Source organism: Pinus tabuliformis, chromosome 5_2 (genome assembly GCF_031772625.1).
Source record: "Pinus tabuliformis cultivar Carrire ecotype Pingquan chromosome 5_2, CPIR1, whole genome shotgun sequence".
In the NCBI taxonomy this organism is placed as follows: Eukaryota; Viridiplantae; Streptophyta; class Pinopsida; order Pinales; family Pinaceae; genus Pinus; species Pinus tabuliformis.
Genome location: NC_142306.1, coordinates 1098949190 through 1098973926, shown reverse-complemented (window position 1 = coordinate 1098973926; position 24737 = coordinate 1098949190). Strand labels below are relative to the sequence as shown.

At 38.8% G+C, this 24737-nt stretch overlaps 1 protein-coding gene across 1 annotated transcript in view; it reads left to right on the top strand.

Annotated features, from left to right (window-relative positions):
- The window catches only part of LOC149163072 (uncharacterized), a 299415-nt gene that overhangs the window by 131828 nt on the left and 142850 nt on the right, over positions 1 to 24737 (top strand). The window contains exon 3 of the mRNA XM_089437516.1: positions 1608 to 1816. Coding sequence (XP_089293642.1) covers positions 1608 to 1816 — 209 coding nt within the window. The remainder of the gene's footprint in view (positions 1 to 1607; positions 1817 to 24737) is intronic.

The following is a 24737-nucleotide window of genomic DNA, read 5'->3' as shown; positions in this document are numbered from 1 at the left end:
TGAGAGGTGCCACTGCCGAGATCACTCTGTTGGGTGAGCCTGTTCAGCACCTAGATTGTATTTTGAAACTGCTTAATAATAAAACCCTCAGATAGCTGCGCCGGTCTTCCTACATTGGGTTTTTCTAGGGACATTGGTCCAAAAACAACGGTGTCACTTGTGTGCTTGTTTTTCCTTCAGTTGATGATCTGTAATGTGTTGAGCATGTACTTGTATTTATTTTCAGTATTTACATGGTAAATAACTTGTTAATTAAACAGAACAAATAGGGAGAAATATATCAGAAAGTACATGAAGGATTTCTAACAGTTAGACTTAGAAATTCCAACCGGCTGCATAAAGGTGAGTGGAAAAGGAGCAGATTATGAATTATGAAATTGAGTAGAAGGCTTGTTTGCGATTTGCTTATGGGTACTTCTTATATGTGGCCTATTTTATATTGTAGGTACCCCTGGCTAACTTCAAATTGTTGTAGACCTCATAGAGGAAATTGCTTCTGCTGATACATTTTAGAAATGCAGTAATATTTAACTTCTAATTCTTGTGTGTCTGCATTTGAACCTTGACATGAGGACTGCATAAGAGTGAGAGTTCTTAATGTATGAATGGCGCAATGCAACCTAATTTGATTGGACCCAGCAGTTGCTTCGGTGTTGAATGCTCTCTTGGACACAACAACCAATAATTCAGTATTTGTTTCCTACTTATATAAGATAATTTTATTAATGTCCAACAATTGACTAGAATAAGTAGGTCAATGGGACTAAATACCAACATACTTTTCATCCAAGAATCTCTTTCAGAATACCTTTTATAGTGTAGAAGCAGTTCTTTCATTGTCTGAATTTGTGTTTCATAAGCAATAGAGATAATTGTGTAGTTTATGGGTGGATGATTTCATTTGTGATGAGATTGTAATGTTATGTTAGAGACTTCAGTCTGGTAAATTAAGCATACCATCAATGGATTTATCTGCTGCATTATTTGTTGATGCACAATGTCTTCTGTCTTTGAATGTTCGGAAACTTGCCTGTGTATTAAGTGTTCCAAGTGAAGATGTTGGTATCTTACCCATCCACCACGGATTTCCCCTGTCTTCTCTGGGTTTCTGGATAGAGGACGGTAGTAATTGCCAGCTGAAATACTGGCTGGTAACCCCAAGGGATTCAATGGGATTTGTTCTTGATACCTTTGAACCTTAACCCAGGAGCATCTGCCAATCGAGCTAACTCTTGGGGCTAGTTTGAAAAGCATATTATGCAAGTACTATGTAGATTTTCTGGTGAACCAGATTGCCGGGAAAGTAACACTGTTCTGTCAATAAGTAATCGCATTGTGGATGTCAGAAGGACTGTTTAATAATTATTGTTCTTGCATTCTTTCCTAGATTCTGGCTTGTTTCAGTATATCTAATGCTTTTTGTGAAAGATAGCTTACCTGAGAATGAAGAGTAATTGATAGCTTTAGATCTGTCACCTTATCATGCATAAAGCTCAACATGCACTTCTCTTTCTTTCCTTTCTCTGCTTTCCTAGCCAGAATGTTGAATGACTTAAAGATAGAGAAGAAATGGAGTGAAATCTTGTTGGTAATCTATTTTGCAACAGGGAAGCCTAGGAAACACTTTATCTTGGATGGTCCTGTTAGCAGTGGAAAAAGTATTACTCTTGCTATGCTTGTACACTGGGCACGGTCTGAGGGTTGGTTTGTATTTTATGTTCCAAAGGCCAAGGAATGGACTCATGGTGGTTTTTATTACAAGAACCTTCTTGCTCCTTCTTGGGATACTCCTATTCAGGCAGCAACTGTCCTTGGGGTATGTATTCAAAGTGACTCCAAAAGAAAATTGGCGTTCTAGATATGTTAAAGTTCACATTTTGGTGTTTATTTCGCAGCAAGTTTCTTTGTCTTTATTGATTTTGCATATTAAAATTTTTGCTATCTACATTCAACAAGTTTCTTTTTGTCTTTATTGCTTTATTAAAATATTTTCTATCTACATTTGATGTATGTTGAAGAAAAATGTACCAAGGAGGTGTTTTCTAGTGCATTTGCCTTTTTGCCTAGGAAAACACTTTATAACGCCTTTTTAGCAAATGACTTATGTGTTATATTAAAGTCATGCTATAAAGTAACTTTATGAGGTACTATGTACTTTCTAATATTAAAGTCACTGTATAATATTAAAATTGACTTTATGTGGGGAAAACGTACAAGGTACAAAACGACTTAAAGTGACTAGGGAGTTCATTAATGAGGGGGACCACATGAAAAAGGGGGTCAATTGAGGGAATGATCTCCAACATTGATCTAGAGGGCTGAGATCTAATCTCAACCCTTAATCAAAAGGGTTAGGGTTCTCTTATCTAATGAAGCTAAAAAGGAGGGGGAAAAAAGGCTGAGAGCTCATTCTATTCTTCATGAGCATTTTGGAGAAGAAGAGCAAGGAGAAAAGAAAATTTGCTGGAGGAGTAGTGAGTTTCAGCAGCTGGAGAAGAAGAGATACAACACAGTTCTCAAGGAGATCCCAGGCACGCAGAACAAGGTTCAGAACTGACATCCTCAGCACGTTTTTCGAGGGACCGTGAGCTGAGAGACAGCGCAAATCTCAGGGTCAGAGTTCAGGGTTTCATGCCTGTGTTTAAGGAGTCTCAGATATCGCAAATCTCGGGGTCAGATTTCAGGAGTACAGGCCCATGTTTAAGGAGCCTCTGGACCTCAAGGCTCAAACTTCAGTTATTATAGCTCAAGTTTGGAGCAGAAGATTAAGGCCAAATCACAAGGATTTCAGTCGGTTTGAAGCAGCTATCTCAAGGCTGGAACAGAGGTGCCTGTGATACATAGATATAGGAGGTTAAGTCTGTGAGGCAGCTTGATATTTGAGGGAAAGTACTGCTACATTTTTTGGCACGTGTTTCCAGAGATCAGAGATGGCTCTTCAGTCTAGCATTTTGCAAAGGTCTGACAGAGATAGAGATTCAAGGACAGAGGCATATTTTCCAGAAGACTGGGCACAGGCGACAGGGAAGCGATAAGTACCCTAAGTGTGTTTGTGACTTGTAAAAATTTTCCTGAGAAAGCAAATAAAAATATCCTTATCACTGGATTTCCCTTTGTGGGTTTTTCCAGGGTCAAGTTCGACCAAAACTAAGGGTGTCAAAATTTGTGAACGCTTGTCTATTTATTTTCTATCAGCTGAAAAGTAGAAAAGAAGTAGAGTAGTTCTGTAATGTTCCATTGAAATTTGCATTTAGTTTTACATAGCAGCTAACATGTGGGGCTGTGGGCATTAAACTCTATGCAAAACCATTGAAACAAGGGAGGGCTACAGGGAAACCTTAAAATTTCTACAATGTAACATTCCAAGTTACCCAAAACAGCCCAAAAATTACCAAATAAGAAAATATAAAGATGCTACAACAACTTTGAGGAGTTTCACTGCAACTCTTAAAAAATAGGAGAATATCTCCTGATAGCCCCTAGAGGTAATGATATTAAATAATCATATACATTCATTATGGATATTGAGCATATAAAAAAACCAAGATAACTTGAAAGAGTTCTCCATATTGTATTGTATAATGAGAAAATGAAAGTTTTCTTATATAGGATTACAAGCAAGTCGACTCAATCCACTTTATGAATGTGGGGTAGGATGAGAAACACAATAAAGTGAAATAGGACGTAAAAACATAAAATAGTCTAAAGTTGAATTGACTTTATTAATGCTGGAGTCTAATATATAATTGACCATTATAAGCTAATATTTACTTTAGTGCCCTCCCTTAGTGTTCAATCTACTAAGTAACCAAGTTTATCCCAAAATTTTACATATTTTTCAGGACCCAAAGATGCGGTGAGAATGTCTGTAGTTTAGTCCTTTGTGGGATAGTACTGCAGCGATCCATCCTCTACAAGCTATCTGATGAAGTGGCAATGTACATCAACATGTTTGGTATGCTTGTGGAAGATTGGAATCCTGGCAAATTTGTGTTGGACATTAGGCATCAAATTTACAGTTCTGAGACCAAATTATGGAGGTACCGAGTGATCTTTCTTTACCAATTTTGAACACTCTTTATGTGCAATTACAGAATCAACCACAGATATAAACCAGTCTAGACTCTAGAAGCTCAATTAACATAAATATTTAAATGCACATGAGAGAACTTAAAGAATATAAAATAAACAATGGCACACCATAAAGATTCACACAACACAGAGAGATTTTACCATGGAAACAATTAGCTGGGAAAACTAGCCAATCTTTGAGCCTCACTGCTCCTATATTCTCGACCAAATATTTAACCAAATTACAACGAACGTCATTATTCTTTATCATCCTCACATCGTGCTCTATTATTAGGCATAGAAAAGCCTAATTCATTTCTTTTGAATCAGTTACAGATGGTTGAGTCCTATTGACCAAGATCCCAAGAATCTCAGAATTCGTAACCATTTTTAACATAGTTTGATTGTAGTTGATTACCCTTCAACCACCAGTAAATCACTAGTCTCGGTCGAATATGCTCACACTAGACTGTGATTGCTCTTGACTACTCCAGTTGACTATTGGCTGCTCAACTGCCGGTTGACTTTGATTGCAGTTCTTGCCCTTGGATTTACTGTTGACCCATGGACTTGAATAAACCATCTAGTCGATTCTCTTTGAATAGATCGTTGAGCCTCATCCCTAGTCGATCCACTTGACTAGCTAGTTGACTCAATTTCCATTTCAAAGAATTTGACACCTCAACAGTTTGATCACCCTTTGATTGGCACATAATAGGGTGTTGGCTTTGTTTGTTGCATTTGCATATCTAAAGTCTTCCTCCTGATCTAAATTGCCTCACATGCTGCTTTTATTGCTCCTTAATATTTTTCCTTTGTTGACAGAAGGGATACCGCATGCTGCCTCTTGCTAGTTAATGTGACTACACACATATCAAGACTGAAAGCATATCCAGTAGTGGATTTTCTATCATCAACAGAAGATGCCCAATCTGAATCTGTGTTCGCACACAACTAATGGTCTTTTCTTTTGTTGTACAGAATGGCAAAGTCAAGTGTTCCTTTCACATATCTTAGGCTTTAGCACTTGCTTTGCTGCAGTCCAATAGTCTACCTTTGGTGTTGTTGTCACCTAAAGTGTACACTTAAGGCGCAACGCTCAGAGTGGGGGCTGTCACTCTGATCCTTACTCACTTTGTTTAAACTCTCCTAGCTAAGTCAGGGGGGGTAGTTCCTAGTGATGATTGATGAAGGAAAAATTGTTGAAGCAACTAGTCTAGGAGATCTAAGGGCAAGGCAATTATTATTAGTGTAACTTGATTATGATTAGATGAAGTGTAAATATTTATTAGCAATGTGATATAAGATGGATTCAATTAGGATCAATGAGGCAGATATAAGATAAATATGATAGACCAGTGCCTTAACAATGGTCAGTGAGAATTAAGAAACTTGCAAATAGATATCTCAAGTCACAATAATAATAATGTTGCAGAAGGAAAAAGTTAGATAGATGAAATCCAAAACTATACTAGGTGTGATGCAATATCTTGGTTGATTTTAGTTATATGCCTAGTCTAGGTGAAGCCTTCTCCTCAATTATTGTGGAGCTAGTCACAAACAAGGTTGTAGAGAGAATTGTTGGGGGAGGAGGCTAAGGCCTTGTTGTCAGCGAAACAATATAGGCAAGATGCAACAAATCTCAAGACGGGGGTTGTCACTTTGATCCTTGCCCTCTCCATTCTTGTTGTCTCTCCACAACAAACTATGGGGGGTGGTCCCTATGAAATGTGAAGATGAGAGACTTGTTGGCAAACAACAAGTCCGGGAGACACAATTGAATGGCCTAGCAACTTGGTTGAATTAGCAAGTTCAATGATTTGATCAAACTACTGCGAAGTATTAGTTCCTTAAATGGAGTCAATTACTTGCTTAAGATAGATTATTTACCAAGTTACCAGATGAACAATTGTTGCTTAAGGATGCTTCACTATTCTAAATGAGATGCATACCCTACAATCTAACTGAGATGCAGAATCTTGGTTTATTTTAAGTTATATGCCTATCTAAGTGTATCCTTCCTCTTAATTGTTTTGAAGCTAGTCTCTAGAGTAGGTTGTGAGAGAGAAACCAAGGGGAAGCAAGCTAGGGCTTGATTAACGAGACTGTGGCTTTGACGATTGCAAGGTCATCGTGTTAACCACTAAAGAGGTTCTAAACTCCTCAAGCTAGATGAGAAAGGTGGGCCTATCTCTCTATCGACCAAGCTTATGCTTGGAAGCTGATTAGTTAATGCAGGAGGCTATTCCTAAAATGCAAATGCAAGATATGAGTGAGTTTTCTTAAGGTGAGATTATCTAATGTCTCAAGTACTTAGGGACAAATAATGATTTTCAATTTGAAACAATGAAGTATTTAGACAATGAACAAGGGTAACCTTCACAACAAGAGAAAGTGCTCAAATTAAATGGTGCCAGAAAATGTTGCCGATAATACCAATAGACAATTGCTCAAAAGATAAACAAGACGAGATCAATGCTATTTAATACAAGATCATGACAATGCGAATTAGATACAATGAAGAGCTTCTTATGGCCATAATTAGATCCCTTATCACAATTTAGATTAATTTTGATTAAGGTGCTTTAAGAGTGACTTAGGTTCACAAAATCCACAAGAGATATCTAACTCAACAATGAGCAATGTATCCACTTATCCAACAATGGTAATAACAGTGAGAAACAAGAGCATTAATCACAATGTCACTTAGAGCAGTTAGCCAATCTTATTAGACAATTATCGAATCAATTAGAGCACTTATGTGTGTTAATGCAAGAGTGCAAATAGATGCCAATGATGCAGAGATGCAATAGGGATCAGCCAAGAGACATATGATTGCAACAACAAGAAAATCACCCAATTACACAATTAAACAATCATCCAAGATCCACAAGATGCAGGAGACAAGAGCTAGGTGAAATTAGATGTCTTTCAACACTTTTTTCAACCACTGTAATTTTAATATTAGACCTTATGCAGTAAATTTCAGACCTTAAATTATTATTTCAGTCTTCAAAAAATGATCAAATATGCCAATAAATATAAGCCCAATGAGTACAAGTGACCATATAATGATGAAATATTATTACCAATGAGTTATTAGGCCCCTATTATTCAATTTTATCACTGTTGTAAGTGTTTTTATGTGGCTATAGCAAGCATATCGAATCTGAAATCAACCCAACAGTCCACAAGAAATCCACTTATATGCACTCAAATCGACTTAGGATTAATTCTTAATGCCTTAGATTAATGAATTTAAGCTTATTAAAAAATGTATTTGGGCCTTGAATATACTGTTGTCATAAACACTTCAGAATTCAAATTTAGGACAATGATACGAGAGGGTTAGAGAGAAAACCAAGAGGCCTTATGGCCTTGTAGATGGCTAGAGAGGTTTCCAATGAACTTGAGAACCTGCAACCACCACACTAGCTCTAAAAAAAAGTTGGAAAACCAAATGCTAGAAATGAAAAATCAAATCAATGACTAAATAATGGCTAAATGAGGGGCTAGGGTTTAGGAAAACCCCAAACCAGAGCTAGGGTAGGCAAAAAAGGGCAGAAAAGAGGGAAAAGAGGTCTTAAAAGACCACGGGAAGGGAGAGGAAGCCCCTTAGTGCCGACATCGAGCCCAAAAGGGTTGACGCTGGGCAAGGGAAGGCCTTAGAGCCTAGAGGGTTTGCGGCTAGGCAAGAAAGGGAGGTCGAGGGCTTCTAAGGGCAGCCCAAGGCTGCGACCAAGCAAGAGAGAGGGGGACGATATCCTTAGAGGGCTAGACGTCTACCCTAGAGGGGAGCCGAGTGCCTTAAGATGTCACGGCCAAAGGAAAAAGGAGGGTCGAGGGCCCTAATAGGCCACTAGTTCTCACAACTAGGCAAAAAATGGAGGACAACTAGGCCTTAGGGCCAAAAAAAATTTCAAACCCCTACAAACACAAAAATTCCCCTCAAGTCACTTCAAAATGCTAGGCGATTCCTTTCTTAGGCTGGACATTGAGCTTGGAGGGAGCGGGGAGGCTAGATCTTACTCCCAAGGGCCTAGATCAACCTTCCTTGCCTGATTGAATTGCCTAGAAAGATTTGTTGCTTCAAACCTAAGTTGCACAAAACGGGGAAACGGAAACAAGTTTCCGAAACGGGAAGCGAAACGAAACGCGACCTCCCCAAATTTTGGAAACGGGGAAACGCGAATATATATAATAATATATATATATATATATATATATTAAAAATATTTAAAAATTATTATTATATATATGTGCAATCATAAAGCATGAATGATGTGATGAGAGAATGAGCCAAGCTGCTCTTTTATAACTTTAGAATAGGTTTCTAGAACTACCTGGAAACCCTAAAAAAATTTAAAAACAAATTAAAAAAAAAAAAATTTAAAAAACAAGTGTTTTTTTTGGGGAAACGTGGCACGTACGGCCTGGAAACGCGTTTCCGGCCGTACGGCCACGTTTCCGTTTCGTGAAACGTGGCCGTACGGCCGGAAACGCGTTTCCAAGCCGTACGGTACGGGGAAACGAGTTTCGTTTCGTTTCCCCTGGGGAAACGGACCCCCTGCCCACGTTTCCTGCAACTTAGCTTCAAACCCTTGAGCTTACCTACAAAAATGAATCAAAGAATGCCAAACACCAAATATATATATACAAAAATATAAAACCCCAAAAGATAAAAACCCAAGTGTTGCAAAATAAAATGGGTTAGAAATAATTTACAAATATACAATATTTACAAAATAATAATTTTGGAGAAATATTTTTGAATAAATAGCAATGGATGAATTAATTTTGAAAAATAGATATTGGCCAAAACCCTCTTGCAAAATCAATTACCACAATGAAAGCTTAGAGCCCAAACATAGTTAGCTCCTTCCCACAGTTTGTGAACTTGGAGTCCTAGTGCTAGCATATCTATAAATCTCTATAATATTTCTCAAAGTAAAACTGTTAGATCATATGGTGAATCAAATCACCTAAGATAACATGTATCAATAAAATGTTCTTATCATCGACAAATGAAATAACAATTATTTAACAATATTCAACACAATATAGGATCACACATAGCTAACACATACCACGGATCAGTAGAAGAAAAACACCATGAACTGAACCCCAAAGTCTTTCTATTATGATAAACAATGTTCCTAGCAGAGCAACAACTCAATACCAACTTTCAAGAATTGCATCATCCCAAGATAGAAAGGAGAAACTCAATAGCTTTTTTATATAGAAAAACCTCTCCAAGTGCAAAATAACAGCTAGTTGGCTTGATCCTCGTCAAAATTATCTCGACTGTTGAAAATAATTTGATCATCTAATCTCCATTGTCGAATCTTTAATTTTGAGGAAAAATTCAAATTTTTCTTAAAACCCACTTTTAATTAATCCAAAAAATAATATTTTGGATTAATTTCTTGAAAAAATTGACTTTCCAAGGTCGAAGGGCCCAAATTTCCTTAAAATATCTATTTTTCCCTTGGTGGGGGACCTCCAAAACTTTTCTTTCCTTTGACCCACAAATTTTTTGATTATTTTCCACTTGGCGAGAAATTAATTTCTCTATAATTATTTTTGACTCAAAATTAATTAATTTTCTGGTTTAGGATATTAATTTAATTTAGCTAGAAAAATTAATTAGTTGACACTAGAGGGGATTGAATGATTTTTCCAGTCTCAAATATTTTAGCCATGGTGTCTAAATATAAGGGACCATGCACTAAAATATTTTTACATCAAATTATTACAATATCAACCCTCGAAAGGGGAAAATAAATTTAGACTCATACCCTCAATAATTTACCCAATTTTGCGATACAATATGATCTAGCATAGACCAAGTGTGTTTGTAATAAAATAATTTAGCCAAATGTGCTAAAATTATTCCCAAACACACTTTTACAAAAGACTCAATATAACACTATGACTTACCTAAGACCTTGTCAATGAATTCCACCCTAGCTTTGGGGTTTAAGCTAGAAGAAAAACTCTGCTGATTATCCGTGTTTAGAAACACACATAATTCAGTGAGGTTAAAAAACTTCCTAGGATGAAATCCTTTGGCAAAATCAGAGGCTTACCTAGGTTTTGTTACATAATTAAACGATCATGCTAGCATCATTTACAATACAACTTGTAGAAATTGGGTTTACAATGATACAATAGTGTTGGCTGATGACTTTGAACTTTGAAAAAATTTCTTCACATCTTTGTATGTTGCTTCCTTGGACTGTTGACAAAGTGTGGTCAACAGGCCTCATTAACGATACCTCCCCAAAAGTTCTAAGCACCCAAGTGCCTCCGTTCCTACAAAGGGATTGCCCACAAGAGAACTGTAATGTCACCTGTGTTGACTGTGGCTGGTGGTCTAACTTCTCAAATTGGAAGGTGGAGAAGGTTGTCCTATTGATCCAGGTGGATATTGGTGGCCACTCGCCTATTCCACCTAGACCTCCACTTGGTTTCATAAGTTTCCTTGATTATAGCAATGTTTACTATTTTTTAGTAGTTTTTCAGGTCCTGAACTTCTGGAGTTGTTTTGACCCGTTAAATGACGTTTTTTTGAGGTCTGCAATAGGCTTGTAGCCATAGGCAGCGTCCTGCCGCAAATCCTATAGTACTTGGAGAGATCTTAACAATGAGGTATCGTACGCGCCAAACGAAGATCATATGCCCAAGTTACGACCCTGGGAAGTTGGCTGCCCAACTAACCCCAATGGGTTCCACAAACTCTTGGCATTCCATCTCCTGGGTTAGAGTTTTGGTTGTTTAGGGTTTCCCTTTGTTGTTCAATAATAAAAAGGCTCTTGAGCCGCATTGTAACACAGTTCAGAGGCATGTAGCCGCCACATCTCTTCTTATAGGTAGGCTACCATCGCCCAAACTAGTTCATTTACATTCTGCTTGTAAGCATCTTTCAGTTCTTTGATATTAATGAAATGAAGATTTATTTCTACTACATCTCTGTGTTTATGTTTATATCTGTATGATGTTGCATTCCTGCATAAGTCCAAATCAGTGGTATTAGAGCGGTCTGCTCTTTCTCTGTTTTTCTTTGCATGTCTCTAACGAGCTAGGCTCGAAATGGTTGAACCTTTGCAAGACCAGCCTCGCAAACCCTGATGACCTCCCATGACGGGAGAAAAGAAAGACGAGGTAGCAGGAGATCCTTTCAAAATATTTCTCGAAGAAGCCCTCAAGCGATATAGGAACGCGATGATGGATAACTTTGCCCAGAACCTTCAATGGCTTCCCACAGACGACACATTTTCATCCAGGAACCACTCTGGAGGCGCCACTCCTTTTAAAGCACAAGTCAACTTTGACATTCCCATATTTGAAGGCTAGATAGATGCAGACGCCGTAGATAGATGTTTAAATCTGTTGGAAGGATATTTTCCTATTCATGACTTTTCCAATCGGGAAAAGGTTACTTTGGCACTCTTCAAAGCCGCCCCCCATGTCAAGGACTGGTGAGAAACCTATTGTGAACAAAAGGACGAGAGGAAACCCTCACTGTTTTCAATCGCACCCACTCAAAATTCTTTCTGAGACAAATAGATAAATACATAAAGTGGACCAAGTTGTGGCAAGGAAGGGACCAAGACGTGCCAGAGTTGACAAATATTTTTCATACCCTTCGCATGAAGTTGGGTATCAAGGATTCTGAGCAACATTTGGTACTCAAGTACTGCAACTGTCTACACAAGTACATCAAGGACGAGATGAAGTTCTTGGACATCTCCTCGTTTGTCGCTTCCTATCGATATGTTGTCAAGATCGAGTAGAAATTTAAACAGAAGAAGCGAGACTTTGGATCTGCGAATCTGAAGCAAGGGAAAGGTCCCCCAAACCACAGAACAAAGGACAAAGCCAAGGCGGGGTGATGTAGGACAACCCGCCAAAGCCGCAAGCAAATAACAACACCACAAAGTCAAATAATGACACAAGGAAATGGTGCGAGTTCCATAAGAGCCCCACTCACAACACAAGTGAGTGTTGAGCTAAGCAGTCACTGGTAGCCGAGATGAAGGCTTCTGAATCAAATGCATGTTCCGAATCTATGTTAGAGCTCGACAAGGGGAATGACAAAGGGAAATAGATTATTGATGCAAAGCCCTTTTTTGATTTTATTTGTTTTGATTTTTCTTTATTTAAAAGAAATTTGAAAAGAAAAAAAAGATTTTAATTCTTTGACTTTGACTCTTTTTATATTTTCGAATTTCATTTTGATTTGTCTTGATTTGGATTTTGATTTTTGTTTTGTTTTGTTTTTTTTTAATCGAAAATAAAAAAATATAAATCCAAAACCCTAAAAACCTAAAAAAAGAAAAAGAAAAAAAAAACAAGAAGGGGCTTCATTTTAATATTTTGTGTAACTAGAAAATAAAAGACATTATTAAAAAAATTAAAAGACATTATTAAATTAGTTTGATTTGTTCTGGTCATATTCAAAAGAAATATCTTGATTAATCATTTACCACATTAAGTCTAGTTTCATAAAACTTAGCATATTGAAAAGGTTTTCCTAAGGACTAATCAAATTTGTCATTTTTTGAAATTCCTTCTTGGTGTCTTTTGTGCTAAGGTAAAAATCTAAAGGAGAACATTTGTGGTATTCAACTTTTTTCATTTCTCTATAGTTAAACAAGTGTGAAATGTTTTATCCAAAGATTAACTATAGGAAAATTTTCCTAGATTTGGGTCACTAACCATAAATCTTTTAATTCTAGGATCGAAATTGGTTAGCATTTAAATTTCATGGTTGTTTAAAGTATTTGGATCTCTAGAAATTTAATTGCTAGAATATCTTGCATCTATTGAAATCTATCGTCATTGTTTGAATTATTTAATGCTCGTTACATGTTAATATTTTCAAGCGATTGTTAAAAAACTCTGTCGTGAAATTATAATAGATTGCATATTTCTGTTTCCTAAGCTAAGTATTTTTGAACATCTGTTGACATTGATATTAAATTGCAAAGAAGTTTTTGTTCTCTTTGAGCTATAATTGTATCAGAAAGATTTGAAATAAGCTTGTGTTTTAATTGTAATACCTTCAGGAGTTTATTTTTTAAGTCTTCATCCATAAGGCGAGCATTTCATTTGGGTAATTGAGAGCTTTTGCGACGCAAGTGTGTCTGATCCTTGAGTCTAACTTCATCCCATTATCTGGTGCATTCGCATATAAGTTAACTTTGCATAGATTTACTTTCAAGCATAAGCTTGGTCGATCGAGAGATAGGTATCCATCAATCTTTGCTTGAGAAGCCTTTTTTAATAGTACTTAAAACGGTGACCTTGCAGTTGTCAGAGCCACAACTCTCTGCAGCGCCGGAGGCCCTGAGTATGTTAGAATTTCAAGAGAGGTATCGTTAATCACACCTTTTTGTGTTTCTCCTTATCTTCTCTCTGCCAATTACTACGAAATCTGGCTCAACACTGAAAGGATTGAAGGATTCACATTGAAATAGGCATTTAACTAAAATTAACTAGGGTTTTTGCATCTCACATTAGTTTTAGGATCTGCATTTCATATAAGATAGTCATTCATCTAAGCAGTAGTTGCTAATCGATTACTTGGTCTTAATTTCCCTAGCAAGATCGTTGACTCCATAAAGCACTGGTATCAATTGTTTAAAATCTAATCAAATCCTAAGTCTTGCTAAATCTTAATCAAGTACTTGATCGCCTCACTGTGTCTCCCGAACTGGTTGGTTCCCAACTAGTTCTTCATTCCATTTTTTCCATAGGGTCTACCCCCCTTAGCCTGTTGTAGGGAGACAACTTAAACGGAGAGATTGGGGATCAGGGTGACAGCCCCTGATCTGAGCCATTATCGCGGTGCCTGGACATTCTGTGCAACAACATTTTTTGGCGCCGTTGCCAGGGACATTTTATTATCGACGTTTCAACGACATTTCCTCATCATTCTTCTCATCTCTCATCTTTTCATCTGAGTTGGCAACGACAAAATTTTTGGCGCCGTTGCTGGGGATAGAGTTTTTTCTGTCCTTGGTTTCTTCGACATCGTTTTAATCATCTCGTTGTTTCTGCCATTCATTAGCTGGTCAAGCGGCACAACATTTTTTGGCGTCATTTGATCTTTTCGTCGCTGCATCTTTCGTCATCTTATTAATCGTTTCATCTGCACTTTTAGCACCTGAACATATTGGTTCGTTTCTTGCTTGGGTGGCGACCCCACTTATTCTTCCATTATTTCTCAGACAAGAAGCCCTCCCTTATATCCAGTTGTTTTTGCCTTTTGGATCCTAGAGCTAGACTCATGTTCAAGTGGCGACTCCAATTTTTTCATTTCTTACAAGAATTTCTACTAGAAGCTCCCTTCTTGTGGATCTCTTGATTTTCTTGAGCAAGGGTCTCTCTCTAGCATCCATTTGGTCCTTCCTTATCCCTTCAAGCAAGTCATCATGGATGATTCGTTTACCCCGTGTCATTCTATTGATTTTCTTCATGATATTCCAGAAGAAGCCATTCATAAGTTGCCTCTGTTCACGGGTGGTGATTCAGTCGCTGTTAGAAAGCATCTATGCAGGTTTACTCATACAATAATAAAAAATTGTAGTTCTCCCCAATATAAACATGAAGATGTCAAAATGCGTCTATTTGCCTTTTCTTTAGAGGTGATGCTTTGAATTGGTTTAATAATTGTCCTGAAGATTTTTTCACTTCTTTACAAGACATCATCAAGGCTTTTACAGATAGATATGGTAATCAAGGTAGCTTGCTTTGTGCCCCTAAAATTATGCAACAGAATGAGAGTGATCTTGTAAAGGATCCAGCTGTCAATGAAAGATTTCAAGACAATTCTCCATATCAGAATGTGACATCCACTTGTACCGTTGCAGGACAAATCCTTGATAGTGGAAAAGTAGGAACAAGTTATCAAATCAGTGTCGACAGTGAAAGGGAGAATCATAAGCATCTTATAGAAGAACTAAAGCAGTTGGTTAAAGACATGCAGTTCAGTCAAACACAGTTGGTAAAAAATGTGGAGCTTAATCGAGAAAAATTTATAACTGATTACGTCAAGGGTATGAGAACTTTGTACACTCAATTGGAAAGACGTAGTGAGGAGATGAAAATTAAACACTTCGGTCACATAGCCACCGTAGTAGAAAAATGTGCTCAGAATATGGAGGATATGAGGACCGACATGTAGAGTCAGCATGCTAAGAAAATGGAAACCATGAAAGCCAATAATGACAGGGAAATTAATTCTATGCAAAGTAAGTTATTAGCGCTAGAGGAAAATATGACGATCATGGAATTTAATCATTCAAATCATGTGACTGCCATGGAAACAAGTTATCAAGAAGAAATAAGTTCGATTCAAAATAGATTGTCAACTATGGATGAATAAATGACCATCATGAGATTCAATTATAATAATTAGTTAACTATCATACAAGCAAATCATGAGAAAGAGATAAACTCTATGCAACATTGCTTGTTGACCATAAAAGTAGATAATGACAAAGTACAAAAAAATATGGAAGCTAGTCAGATATGTCTTCAGAATAAGTTATTGACCATGGAGGAAAACCATGCCAAGGAAGTCAGTGCTATGAAGGTTGAACACTCTACCCATATGGATGCCATAACAATACAGGTATAGAAACTTCAACATCAGTCAGAGGATGAAAGAAACAAGGAAACATCAACAGATCATAAGCCTCCCTATCTGCTGCAACAAGCTCCATCTTATTATGAGGTCATTTGTTCCATTGAAAAGTGGCTAATTGAAGGTGACTCAGACAAAATGGAAATTAATAAAAATCAGATGCAGAATGAAGAAAGACATGTCATGCATATCTTACATACTTCATCTGAGAGTTTTGAAGTAGAATGTTCCACATCATTAGTGATACAGCCTGCCACAAAGAAAAGACGCAAGAGAAAGAGAATGAGAAAGCGATTTGATGCATTAGATAGCCACGAGCAACTTGATTTTCGGATAGGAAAAAGTCCTACCGTATGCAGGATTGGACATGGCACATCCGAGAAATAGTCGACAGATTTGCCTGAAAGCAGGCAAATGCTCAGTATGCACTATATTGAACGCATCTGATGCCATAGGGCATCTTTGTATTGTATTTCTAACCTTATACCCTGTTATTTCAGTATTTCATTTTGTAGTTAGATTTGTGTTTTTCATGTTATTAGGATAGTTAATAAATGAAGAGCTTATATCTTTCCTGTGCTTAATGTTATATGATGATTTTTTGGATGGACGCTACTTATGTTATATTGTGTGTTGCGTGGATGCAGATTCTGGATTTTCACATTCCTCCGTTGCAGCAACGTGTCCCCAAGTAGAGCCAGATGTTGACCACTACGTGTCAACGGCCCATAGCAGTACACCCCCCTTTTTTTGTAAAAGGGATAACGCCCGATTGATGTGTTTGTGCTGTCCAGCTATCATCATCAGCTTAAGAATCATGTTATAATGTAAACCCATTCTGCATGTATATGATGTAAATAATCTCAGCAAATCTGTATTATGTATGTAATTGCCTAGGTAAACCTACTTTTCTGGTGATGATCTACACTCCGAGAGGTTTTTTGTCTCACCGATCCATTCTCGAATGGTCGGCAGAGTTTTCCTTCAGCCTTACCCCAAAGCTGGAATGGATTTTGTCACCGGGATCTTAGGGGAGTCTTAGTGTTCTAGATCGAGTTTATGTAAATGTGATTTGGGAATAACCCTAACTATTTGGCTAGGTTATTTTATTACAAATTGCTTGGTCTGCTAGATTATATTTGTGTCGCAGAATTGGGTAGTCTGTGAGGGTCTTTTGCAAATGGGTTTTCCCCATTGAGATGTAAAAAATGTGAAAATCATAATGTAAAGTGTCTTGAGGGTTGGAAAAATAATTTATCCCCTCATAGGTTAATTAATTAAATTTTCTGGCCAAAACTAATTAAAATCCTAAGCCAGAAATTTAATTAATTCTAGGTCCTAGGTAAATTTAAATTCTCTGAAGGCAAAATTCATCGGTCCTTAAAAATTAAATTTTAAGAGGTCTCGGGACTAAGGTAAATTGATTGTTTTGCTAAATTTTGAGCCTTTGGCCCCTGGGGTTAAATCAAAGTCAAAATTTTGAGGAAATTAATTCAAAAATTAAATTTTGAATTAATTAAAATGTATTGAATTGAAAAATTCAAATTTCCTCAAGAATTTGAAATTTCGACGGATGAGATTAAAAGAAATTTTGATCCTCATCAATGGTCGAGATTGCTTTGACGAGGATCACTCGAACTAACCGTTGGAGGATTTATCTTTAAATAGGAGGTCATTTGTCAGTGAGTTCATTCGACCTTTGAGTCGTGTGCTAAAGTGAAAAACTCTCGTGCAATCTTTTTTTTGAATAATAAAGGAAGACTTTGGGGTTAATTTTCGCCGGTGTTACTCTTCATGGAAATACTGTAATTTGTGTCGTTTTTCATGCATAATTTTTTTTTAGCCTTTGATTATAGCTTCTGAAGAGCGATTTGAGTACTGCTCAGTCGCTGGGGTTTGAGTGATAATTTAAATTTTGAATGTAATAGCATGTATGTTAAATTTGGACAACTAGGTCCAAACTCCATGTTCTGATGCTCAGATTAAGAGGCTAATATTTTTGTTGGATTCCTCTTTCTGAGAGGTGTAAAATCCATATAAAAATAGTCTTAATCCGATGAGCAGAACTTATATTGTGAATTTATTATTCTTAATAAATTATATGTGCAAGGTCAGCCAGTTTTGTAATGTAGGCTCACATGCCCAACAGATGTGTCACACACCCTCATTGATGGATATATATACAGGAAAAGTTGGAGAGAATTTGATCACAACTCAACTCACATCTTCCTCTCTCATCTTAGAGAGTACGCTACCTGGAGGACGAATTTCAGCCACACGTGGGAAGGACGAAGAGGACAGACCGTACGGATTTTCTCATGCTAAGGTTTTCTGCTGCTAGGGTTTCGCAGAAAGTTTGACCAGCGTTGACTTTGGTCAACGCTTGGTCCAATCAAGCTGAAAATTGGTGGAAAGTTCGATTTTTGAAGGCCGTACTATCTGGCACAAAAATCGAGGTCAAAGGGTTGACCGTTTTGCTGCTGCGTTAACTTTTAGCTTGCTGCCCCTGCGTTGACTTTTCAGGACAGCGTTGACTTTTGTAGAATTGACTTGGGTTGACTCATCTACTAGTTGGAGGGATCTTGTGACACATCTGGGCTGGTTGACCAAAGGAGACTTTGCTGGTTGAAGCATCCCGTTGACCGCCGAAACAATCTCACACATTTTTCCTGTTTCTGATTTGTCTTCTGTAAGATCTGCTTATATGTTCTATCTGCATTTTGCTTAACTACTTGTATGATTGCTGTGAGAAAAGTGAAATTGCTCTTAGCATAGAACATCTTCAAAACTTAACATGGTATCAGAGCTGAGGTGAAGACAAACTCTATCTATAGCAATCATCATCGATGTCAATGGATGCCTTTGTGTCGCTGTACATAAAGGATTATATACACTATCAATGATATACACGTTGTAACGGAAAGATATACAGCGCAGCTGTAGAGGATATGTTTAGGCAGTAAAGGAAGCCGCAGTCATAAGGACATGAGGCTACAGTCATGAAGAGTCAAGTATCCGCAGGCTTAAGAGCTCTGGCCAAAGTGCGAAGAGGAATATTTCTGTGTCTTTTGTTTATGATCTGATTGGCCGAGTAAGGAAGGAGGCTAGCCGAGCTTGTAAAGAGGAGTTCTGGGCATAAAGTCAAGGGTTATTCTCTATGCACAGGCCGCTGAGTGATTTTGAGTTTTACAATGGGACAAAAGTCTGTTTTGAGAGGGCCGAGAGGCCCAACAAGGAGCAGGAAGAAGGCCGCAGTACCCTTGACCATCAACGCAGTAATTAAAGAAGTTTGAAGGCTGTATAGTAGGGCTGTCGTAGCAGCCACAGAAAGCCCTAACCAGGGCCGAAATTTCAGGGTCTGTGCATTGGTCGAAATGTATTTGTGGACAGAAATATGACGTCTATCACAGGTATGTGCTTGTCTTTTGTAATGATGAATTTGCCAGATATTATAGTCCAGATTAGACAGTTTGCAATTCTGGTATAATGGGCTGTAAGAAGATGCTTGGTAAAGCACCAAGTATAGTCCCTTGAGAGGGACAACAAGGGCTGTTACAAGGCAGATGCTTTGGAGTCTTAAAAATGGATATATGGAAGAGCTTAAGGGTAGTCAAGTGGGCTTATTATCAGACCCCATCTTCTGTAGTGAAACATGACAATATGACATAGTTTTCTGACAGTGATCTTCTGCACTTATTGTAGTATCACTTACTCTCATGACAGTTATGCCTAGCAGTGATATTTCAATTTTCACAAGTCCTCCATCTACAAGATGTACTCTATGTACCCAAATTGAAGAAGAACCTTGTGTCTGTATCTGCCATGGAAGACAAAGGATTCAATGTAACTTTCCCTGATGGAAAGGTACTCATGTGGAAGAAGAGCTTCAAGGAAGCTATCTCAATTGGTTTTAGAGTTGGTACACTCTACCAGGTTGGAGGGAGTCCGTTGGGAGCTATGACTTGTGATACTATCCGTCAAACCAAACTATGGCACCGAAGATTTGGACACCCTCATTACAAGGCTCTTCCCGAAGCAAGGAAGGTGGTGACAGGGATGCCTGATTTTGGAAATAATCATGAAGGTGTATGTAAGGGCTGTGCTGAAGGAAAACATTCAAGGGGACCTTTCCCCTCAAGTGTCACAAAGACATCTGAGATATTGCAACTGGTCCATTCTGATCTTTCCGGTATGTTGCCTGTAACATCCCTAGGGGGATGTTCTTACTATATGACATTTACTGATGACTTCTCTCGCAAAACCTGGATATACTTCTTGAAGAAGAAGGATGAGGCTTTCATGTGGTTCCGTACCTTCAAAGCCTTGGTGGAAAATATGACCGGAAAGAAGATCAAGATTTTGAGGACTGACAATGGCACTGAATATGAGTCAAATGAGTTCAAAGACTTTTGCAGAGAAGCTGGCATTAAGAGGGAGACTACCACTGCATATACTCCTGAGCAGAATGGTGCTGCTGAACGCAAGAATAGGACTATTGTGGAAGCTGCCCGTGCCATGCTATGTGACCAGGGTCTTCCAAAGTTTCTGTGGGGAGAAGCTGCAAATACTGTTGTGTACATTCAAAACCGATGCCCTCATTCCGCTTTGGACTCCAAAACTCCCGAAGAGTTTTTCTCTGGTAAGAAACCTGATGTCTCACATTTTAGAATTTTTGGATGTCTTGTCTATTTTCATGTGCCGAAAGAAAAGAGAAGTAAGCTGGATGCTACTGGAAAGAAAGGAATGTTTGTGGGCTACAGTGAGACTTCTAAGGCATATAGAGTCTATGTACCTGGTCAAAGGGAAGTAGAGATAAGCCATGATGTCACTTTTGACGAAGATGCTTCCCTGAAGAAAGTAGTAGATCTTCCTAGATCTGAAGAAAATCATGAAGAAAGACCTGGAAATCTGGAAGAACCCCAGGATGAGACTATGCCTGATGTTGAAGGGCCTATGGACCCTATTGATCCTTCCCCTTCTCTAGGAAAGAAGCCATCATGGCTCAGGGACACCCTCGAAGATGCTAAGGGTCATGCTGCCCCAAGGGGGGCATTCCGAGAAAGCAAGAAGCCGTGTAGATACCAAGGGTATCTAGCTGCCATGAGTTATATTATACAATCTGAACCTGGATTTTTTTGAGGAAGCCATCAAGCATCAAGTCTGGAAGGATGCTATGCATGAAGAATATGAGGCTATTATGAAGAATGATGTCTGGGATGTGGTCCCGAGACCGAAGGACAAATCTGTTGTCACCTCTAAATGGCTCTACAAGATTAAACATGGACCTGATGGGAGTGCTGAAAAGTTTAAGGCAAGATTTGTTGCCCGTGGCTTCTCTCAAAAGGAAGGAATTGACTATGACGATATATTTGCACCTGTGGCACGATATACCACCATCCGATCCATCATAGCCCTTGCTGCTACGCAAGGATGGAGTCTTCATCAGATGGATGTCAAGATCGCTTTTCTGCATGGTGCAATAAAGGAAGAGGTGTATGTAGAACAACCTCTGGGATTTGAAGTTCAAGATCGAGACAATTATGTCTGCAGGTTGAAGAAAGCCCTCTATGAGTTAAAGCAAGCACCCAGAGCTTGGTATGAGAGGATGGATAGTTACTTGATGAAGCTGGGCTTCACTCGAAGCAATGCTGATCCAAACCTTTACTTTAAGGTTGTGGAAGGAAAGCCTCTCATTTTAGTGCTGTATGTGGACGACCTCTTCCTGACAGGTGATGACCCTCTCATTCATCAATGTAAGAGGGAGCTTGCTGCTGAGTTCGAGATGAAAGACCTAGGACTGATGCACTATTTCCTAGGCCTAGAGGTCTGGCAGAGACCTGGAGAGATTTTCCTTTCTCAAGGAAAATATATTGTGAAGCTTCTGGAAAGATTTGGGATGGTGGACTGTAAGTCCGTGTCGACACCAATGGAACTCAACTTTAAGAAGTTGAGTGGCAGCGCTGCAGGGCCTATCTTGGCCAATCCTACTGAGTATCGTCAACTCATAGGAGCTTTGATGTTCTTAGTGAACACCCGTCCGGACATATGTTTTGCAGTGAATACTTTGAGTCAACAGATGGTTGAGCCTCATCATTTTCACTGGGTTGGTGCCAAGAATCTTTTGAGATATCTTCGGGGCACGATAAACCATGGGCTGAGATACACTGCCGGGAGTGTGATACTCCATGGATATATTGATGCCGATTGGGCTGGCAGTGTGGTGGATCGTAAGAGCACATCTGGATGCTGTTTCAATCTTGGTTCTACTTCGATCTCATGGATGAGCAGGAAGCAGAAGTCGGTGGCTTTGAGCACCGCGGAGGCCGAATACATTGCTGCTAGTATGGCCTGTTGTGAAGCAGTTTGGTTGAGGAAGCTCTTTAGTGAGTTGTTCCAACATGTGCTAGATACCACTGTGATACTCTGTGATAATCAGAGTGGGATTCATATGACTGAGAATCCTGTGTTCCACGACCGATCCAAGCATATTGATATCAGGTACCACTTTATCCGGGATATGGTACAGCGAGGCGCCGTAAGGCTCGATCATATAGGAACTGATGAGCAGGTCGCGGATATTCTCACTAAGCCCCTGGGGAAGGTCAAGTTCCTAACCTTCCGTGAGAGTCTTGGTGTCGTGGAAAGACCCTATGATGTGGGTCCTGTTGGACGATGAGCTCTGGGAGCTCTGGGGGGCTTTGGGGATAGCTTCTCCGAGCTATAAGCACTCATAATGCTTTTGCCCCACCCTTGTGATTATTGAGCTGGTTCGCCACTCATTTATCTGTGCCCCGTATGCATCCTACCCATTGAGTTCAGGGCTCATGGGAAGTACCTCTCATTTGGCCAATGAGGTGTGGAAAAGTTAGAGACTATTAGCAAAGACTGATGGACGCATCAGAGATTGCCGTACTCTCTATCTAGGATGGCATGGTCCAACCACTTGATCTGGGATCAAGATTTGTGAGGTCTGGGACCTCTGGACTGACTATGTCAGTCGGGGAATGATGTCTTTGTGACTGACCCACTTCTGTTCTGAAATAAAGAAGCCAGCAAAGCAAGTTTCGGCGGGATGACTCACGATGTTGATTGCACTAATAAATGGAGTTCTCCCTAGTTGAGAGGGAGTGTTAAATTTGGACAACTAGGTCCAAACTCCATGTTCTGATGCTCAGATTAAGAGGCTAATATTTTTGTTGGATTCCTCTTTCTGAGAGGTGTAAAATCCATATAAAAATAGTCTTAATCCGATGAGCAGAACTTATATTGTGAATTTATTATTCTTAATAAATTATATGTGCAAGGTCAGCCAGTTTTGTAATGTAGGCTCACATGCCCAACAGATGTGTCACACACCCTCATTGATGGATATATATACAGGAAAAGTTGGAGAGAATTTGATCACAACTCAACTCACATCTTCCTCTCTCATCTTAGAGAGTACGCTACCTGGAGGACGAATTTCAGCCACACGTGGGAAGGACGAAGAGGACAGACCGTACGAATTTTCTGCTGCTAAGGTTTTCTGCTGCTAGGGTTTCGCAGAAAGTTTGACCAGCGTTGACTTTGGTCAACGCTTGGTCCAATCAAGCTGAAAATTGGTGGAAAGTTCGATTTTTGAAGGCCGTACTATCTGGCACAAAAATCGAGGTCAAAGGGTTGACCGTTTTGCTGCTGCGTTAACTTTTAGCTTGCTGCCCCTGCGTTGACTTTTCAGGACAGCGTTGACTTTTGTAGAATTGACTTGGGTTGACTCATCTACTAGTTGGAGGGATCTTGTGACACATCTGGGCTGGTTGACCAAAGGAGACTTTGCTGGTTGAAGCATCCTGTTGACCGCCGAAACAATCTCACACATTTTTCCTGTTTCTGATTTGTCTTCTGTAAGATCTGCTTATATGTTCTATCTGCATTTTGCTTAACTACTTGTATGATTGCTGTGAGAAAAGTGAAATTGCTCTTAGCATAGAACATCTTCAAAACTTAACAATGTATCTCTATTTATTTGAATTTTATTATCATTTTCTCGTTCTATTTTGATGGCTAAATTGAGTTTGCAGGAAAGTCTTGATTTTTAGATCATCGGGCGTTCGGGGAAGTTTTCAGTTGGACCAACCAACTCCCGATCCGTGTTTTTTGAAGAGCCCAGCTTAATTTGATCCCGGGCTTATCATAAGATATTTTTTATGGGTGATGCATGAAGGATTTTGAGCTCAGCACCTCCTTTAAACTTTAAAAATTTAAATTTTTTTCTGTGCTAAATCGATAGATCTCGCTGTTGAGAGTCTCAGATTATCAGATTTGGGAGTGGAGTTGGACTCATACTCCTTAGATCTGATAGATCTTCCATTCATGTACATAGATCTGTAATTATTTTTGGTTTTCTGATTTGGGTTTCTGGGTTTTTTTTTTGTATATCCGGATTCTGGGTGTTTTTGTTTTCAGGTATAGGTTGCAGATTTGAAGGTGAAATTTGTTTTGAAGCCAGATCTAGGCCCTCGAGGGTAAGATCTGGCCTCAAAAACCATTTTTGCAGGGGCATTAGTTTTGTAGTCCAAGGATTTTAAAAAATCTTTTAATTTGGAGAAATTTTTAAGGGTTTTCGTTGATAAATCTGAAGCAATTGGATTTGACATTTTAATTAAAATTTTTGGAAAATTTTTAAGGGGTTTCTGGGTCACCTGTTTGCTGCCTGGGTTTTCAGTTTCTTTGCTGCCTGAGGTCGTTTTTTCTAATAGAAAATTTCGAATTTGTTCATGCTGTCTACATCCTGGGGTTTTTTGGAAATTTCAGATCTCTCATTCATTTGCCCAAACCCTCCTCTTTGCTGCTCGATTTTGCAGCCTCCTCCTGCGATTTGCATCTCTCTGCCTGCATATGCTTGCTCCATCCGTATGCTACCTCAAATCTGCAAACCCAAGCGTCCTTCAAACCTCCACGCTGCCCATCGATCATCAGTCCAACTCTTTCCAAAAGCTGTGTATTCTCTCGCTATCCCGTCCAGATCTGTACG